This window comes from Myxocyprinus asiaticus, chromosome 2 (genome assembly GCF_019703515.2).
Source record: "Myxocyprinus asiaticus isolate MX2 ecotype Aquarium Trade chromosome 2, UBuf_Myxa_2, whole genome shotgun sequence".
NCBI classification, from domain to species: Eukaryota; Metazoa; Chordata; class Actinopteri; order Cypriniformes; family Catostomidae; genus Myxocyprinus; species Myxocyprinus asiaticus.
The window spans coordinates 23723019-23729018 of NC_059345.1; the positions used below are offsets into that span (position 1 = coordinate 23723019).

General features: G+C 39.7%; 1 protein-coding gene across 7 annotated transcripts in view; it reads right to left on the reverse strand.

Annotated features, from left to right (window-relative positions):
- The window catches only part of LOC127453925 (phosphatidylinositol-binding clathrin assembly protein-like), a 73329-nt gene extending 67579 nt beyond the window's left edge, over window positions 1-5750 (reverse strand). For 6 of the 7 annotated variants that reach the window (XM_051720762.1, XM_051720781.1, XM_051720771.1 and 3 more), the window contains exon 1: window positions 4310-5750. In XM_051720762.1, coding sequence (XP_051576722.1) covers window positions 4310-4439 — 130 coding nt within the window. In that variant the 5' untranslated portion in view covers window positions 4440-5750. The remainder of the gene's footprint in view (window positions 1-4309) is intronic. The other variant, XM_051720734.1, reaches the window with a different exon arrangement.
- Between the last annotated feature and the right edge of the window lie 250 nt (window positions 5751-6000).

Sequence of the window (6000 nt, forward strand, 5' to 3'; positions counted from 1 at the left end):
ACTACTGGCACAAAGTCTGTTCCACATTGCAACTTATTCTGGCCAAAAACAGCCCACTAAGGCAGAAAAGGATTTAGGGACCAACCGCTGTTCTTTTTTATGCAACGTTTAGAGAGAGAGGGGGTAAATATGCAGCTGTGCTCTAGAATTTCTTGTTTTATTTCTACTACTAATGGTCTCAAACAAAGCTTCTGAATATCTCTTGATGCCACAAATTTTGCCAAATCCAGTGATTTGTACTGATAAAAACCTGTGCACCCTGACTCCCACAAATTACACAGCAACCAGAATATAAAAAGTAAACGGTCCATGGCAGTGCTAGCTGAAGCTGAAACTAGTAACAGGATATATTTAGCATTAAACTGAGAACAGAGTACAGACTAAGAGTAGAGTAAACCTATTGGTCTACCAAGCATTTCACTCACTGCTCCAGATGAGGTCAGAGTGCAACATCTGTTTGTTGACTCAGTAAAAATCTCACTGCTGTCTGCATAGAACAGGAAAGTGAATGCAGACTGGGCAGAAATACATTTAACAAATCTCCCAAAGTAAAAATCTTCCAAAGAGCAAAGATTTGCATTTATGCATTTGGCAGATGCTTTTATCCAAAGCAACTAATGGTGCATTTAAGGAATAAATTTGATCAGTTTGTATGTACCCTGGGAGTTGAACCCATGATCTTGCCAAGCTATCACCATGCTCTACCAGTTGAGCTGCAGGAACCTTGCAAGGTCGACTAGTCTGGCCAGTGATTTTTGAGTTTCTCGTCTCAAAGCGTTAAGGCATACAGAAAAAAGCACAGATTTAATATTTATTTTATCTTGAGAGGATTACAAGTTATTATGAAAGATGTTTTAGGGCTGCACAGTTAATTGAATAAATAATTCATATTACAATTAAAGTTTCCAAATGAACTAATCTTGAAAAAATGTCAATCACAGCATTCTATTTACAGTCTCCTCAAAATTATCTATTTATTTAAACGGTTTCGTTTTTCATGCTGCCACTTTCAAGTTGACCATTTAGGTCTTGATTTACCGAGGTAGAAAACAGTAATAAAGTAATTCAGAAACACAGTTTTCACCTTGTTTTGGAAATAGCCTACACAGAGTATAGTATACATAAAAATGAAAATTCTATTAGTCAAAATTAATTAATTACAAGAAAATAACCCACAATAATGATTTGTGTCATAATCGAGTAGCCCTAGAATATGGTCTTTATGACACCCAAAAAGAAAAAAAACTCATACGTACAGACTATTTTGAAAAGCGGTTTTAAGTTCCTTTCAGCAAGTACTGTGGAAATGTTTTTGGATAAAATACTTCTCTGCTTGGTGCAAAAAGAGGAAGTGAGCAACAAAGTCATAAGGAAAGCATGGCATTACACAGTGCTTGTGAGATTAAAACAATGAAGCTGGCTGCTCAAACTCAAGCTGCTGGGCCACTTAACATGTGGCTGACACAATCCAGACTAAACTTGAGGCTGTGTTTTGCAAACATCGATGAATAAGAAGAACAAACATGCAAGTGAATCAGGGTTTCTAGTCTTCAAGGCTGCTGTAACTTCTTAGTTTTACTGCACAACAGGTGACGTAGCAGTCAGCCACCCTCACCAGTAAATCGAAGCAAAATGTCTGATAGGAAATTTCACCACAGAGTATTTTGTACTGACAATGAGTGAATATCTAGTCGCATTTAGTGCATTGGAATCCGAGCCGTACACTTAAGAAGCTTTCTGTCTTAATCTCTTTCTCTTTGCTGTGACACGGCCTAAGGGAGGATGAAACTGATGTGCTGCATTCTGCATTAACTCTTAGCTTTTGTCAGAATCAATGACTCAACGCTTCGGCAGTCTGCACACACACGCCTGTATTCACCTTAATCGCTCCCACACCATCTATAATATGATTGTTAAGGCCTTTGCACACCAGAGGTGACACAATATTGCGAAGCAAATCACTGACAAATGGCCCTTTCACACTGAAAGCGAGGCGAATGATCAGCGTTAACACATTCACACCTTTACGATAGGTGGAGCTAATCAACAAGCAATTCTACCACGGTACTGTAGGTGGCGCAAAGCACCTTTCAGCTGTCTGCCCTCTGCCCATCACGGATGAGAACAACTACTTGACAAGTTTGCAAAACAACCATGAAATCGCAATACGAAAGACACATGTTTGTTGTTGACTTGCTCAACGAGAAAGAAAACATTCAAAACACTTCACAAACTATTTCATTTTCTGGACAAGCTGACTAGCAGTATTATTATGAATACACAGTCTGAGGGGTGATTAGAAAGTATCAAATATAAAAAATAATATTAACAGTTAAAACATCATCATTTCGAACAATACTGGTTATTTGCTATTGCCACACATACTGTATATATTTGTGCCGTGTACATTTGTTTAAAATGTATGACTCCGGAGGATGCTCAAATTTCTTCCGCACCATGGAGCGCAACTCGCATATTTTCAATTACATTTCGACCCATATTATTATCAAAGGACATAGATTATTTACTCTAGCCTTGTTCATTCTTGAAGAAGGGAAAAATCTTTGTAACTTTTGTGTGTACTGTCTGCCACCTGAACTGCACCGACGTGCCCTGTGTTTGATACCTGTGTTGTGTCCTAGCCGCAACACGGTGCTTCTCGTCCAGTGTGCGACTGGCTTTCCTCACCCTCTTGCCATTTCAGATGTGTACGACTTTCTTTTGCTGAACACAAATGAAGATTTTTAGAAGAGTATTTCAGCTCTGTAGGTTCACACAAAGCGATATGATAGTTGTGAGTGAGAAACAGGTCAATATTTAAGTCCTTTTTTACTATAAATTCTCCTCCCTGCCCAGTAGTTGGCGATATGCACAAAGAATACGAATCGCCAAAAATAAAAGAAAGCTAAAATGGAGATTTAGAGTAAAAAGTAATTAAATATTGATCTGTTTCTCAACCACACTTATATCGCTTCTGAAGATATGGATTTAACCACTCAAATGTTACCTTTAAATGTCAGCAGCCAAATCAACCTGTAGCTCAAGACCGGTTGCCCACTGAAGCTAAGCAGGGTTGAGCCTGGTCAGTACCTGGATGGGAGACCTCCTGGGGAAATCTAAGGTTGCTGTTGGAAGAGGTATTAGGGAGGCCAGCAGGGGGTGCTCACCCTGTGGTCTGTGTGGGTCCTAATGCCCCAATATAGTGATGGTGACACTATACTGTAAAAAAGACACTGTCCTTTGGATGAGATGTTAAACTCTCTGAGGTCATTAAAAATCCTTGAGCACTTCTTTTAAAGAGTAGGGGTGTAACCCCAGTGTCCTGGCTAAATTCCCCCCATTGGCCCATCTCAATCATGATATTGACCTAATACTCCCCATCCACTAATTGGCTCTATAATTCTACTCTCTCCTCTCCATCAAATAGCTGGTGTGTGGTGAGTTTACTGGTGCACTATGGCTGCTGTTGCATCATCCAGGTGGATGCTGCACACTGGTGGTGGTTGAGGAGACCTGTTCACTGTGTAAAGCGCTTTGAGTGTAGTGTTAGAAAAGTGCTATATAAATGTAACATTCATTTATATGCTTTTTGGACCTTCAAAGTTCTGTCCCCCTTTCACTTGCATTGTAAGGACCTACAGAGCCGAGATATTATTTTAAAAATCTTTGTTATCAGCTGAAGAAAGTCATACACATCTGGGATGGCATGAGGGTGAGTAAATGGTGAGATAATTTTAATTTTTGTGTGTACTACCCTTTAAGAGAACCCATATAAGAAACTTTTTTTCAGTTTTTAAGGCATTTGATTCAAATGATCAAATCACATCCTCACTGCTGGTTCAGGTTTTCTTCCTTGAGTTACCTCCTTGTTTAGTGTTCGACAGCAGCATGTGTCACTGACAGCAGCATTCACAGATTCAAGGAGGAGCAGCTACTTATTATGAAGCAGGTATTAGCTAATAAATAAAGCTAATTGCAGGATGACATAATCTCCTCCACAATGCTGCAATACCACATAGGCTATAACATAATATAAGAATGATGCCTTATAAGCTCAGTGGAAGACAACACCACTGATCGAGTACACCACAGTGGCGTCAACTCCTTGAACTGACCGTGTCCAAAGACAGATCAGCATTCTCATCACGAGCACGTTCCAATTCATCACTAATGTTCAGAAAGCTGAGGATGTGCAAGGCATGTGAAACTGCATGCCATTGGCCCAGTAAGACATTAAAAAACCTCCCTAAAATACCTGTGAAGTGACAGTGTGGGAATAAAATTACAGGAGCTTTTCTGACATACTCACAATCAAGGTGTTTCTTTTTGGGTCCACTGACTTCATGCGTCGTGGCCTTGCAGACGGCTTTGCTGATGGCTGATCCAGTCATACTGTGCTGGGCCGCCGCTATGCGATCCGTGATAGACTGTCCTGACATCTTTAGTCAGTTGTGAGAAAAAATGTGCTAACTGCCACTAAACTTGACCTGGTCTTGCAGCCAATGTGTGTATTTCCAGGACCTCGTATATGAGCTGATGATTTTACAAAAAATACACTTGCCTTAATCAGGTTAATGAACTGACTTGATACAAACTGTAATATGACTTATTTCTCAGAGTTTGAGAAGTTTTGAACCAGCTACCAAGTCAATTGGCACTAATTCATATACTTGTAGAAGAAAGAAAGGAAAAATTACCTTAACTAGTAAAAATTCTGTCTCAACTGATATGTTGTATCTAATTTTTGGTGTAAGCTGAGCTTATGTTAGCTAATATTACTGATACAGCATTGGCACCAAGTGTAGGAACTGAAAATATTGAAGTCTGAAGACACAAAACAACTGTTGCAAAATGTCATAGCTATCAGTCAGCGCAGTTCAGAGGATTCAGAGAGAAAATATCACCTGTCAGCCAGCTTGAGCCTCACCAATACAGACCTATCAATAGAAAACAAGCCAGATATATGAAGCCACAGCAGACTGGCTTGAGATCAGATGAACAAATATGTTCTGCGGTGTTTCCTCCTTTTATAAACTAATAGCACACTGGCACTAAGATCTAACCAGTCCAAAACTCAGGCAGGTTTGCTAGCAAGAATATGCATAGGCGTACAAACCAAACCCTATCAGACTTGGCACAAAACAAAACAAAAAAAAAACAACAATTCTGATCGCAGAAAAGCTGGCTAGACTCAAAAATGTATCTACACTCGTAACAACAAAACGAAACTGCTGATCAAATTATGCAGCCTATCTTTTAGTTGACTGATGTGATCCGTAAACAAACTATCTGCCCAGCCAGCTGAGTAGATAAATCACATCCGAGTCTAAATTACTGTTCCAGCTTACTTATATTTGACAATTATAACAAAAAACAATCCTACTCAAGTCTAAGAGTTACCAGCTTTTCGTATGTAACACACAGTCTTAAAAAAAACGGTTATTTTTGTTAAAAAAAAGTAGTCCAGTGCGCATCACGACGTGGACAGCTGAAAGTGTCCGGCTCAAGTTGGACTCCAGCCCGGAGAGCCAGCGCGTCTAACCGGATGCCTGGTACTCTAGCCTTCCGCCCCTCTTAAAGTCTCCGTTTAGTCCGCAAACACGACACGGTAGAGAAACCGAAAGACGTCGAGTTTTTCGGGACTAATTGATGGGTAGAGTGGCAGTAAACCCCCTGTCTGTTACTGTCTCTGTGGTTGTGGTTCGTCCTGTCAGCACTCTGTTATTCCGGTTTGGTGAAGAATGCGCTGGCGGAGCTGTTCAGGACAAAATGGCTTCGCCGTGATCAGGTGAACGAAGAGCTGGCTTTTGATTGGACGTGGGAAATAGCATTTTACTCTGCTTGGTCGCCCGTTGTGTTTTTTTTATTTTTATTATTATTATATATTTTTTTTTTATGTTCTAAAATTTCAAAAATTAAAACAGATAATGCATTTTTTGATAAAAAAAAATAAAAATAAAAAAAATGCCTTCAAATGTGCACTCAGAATCTTTTGTCTTA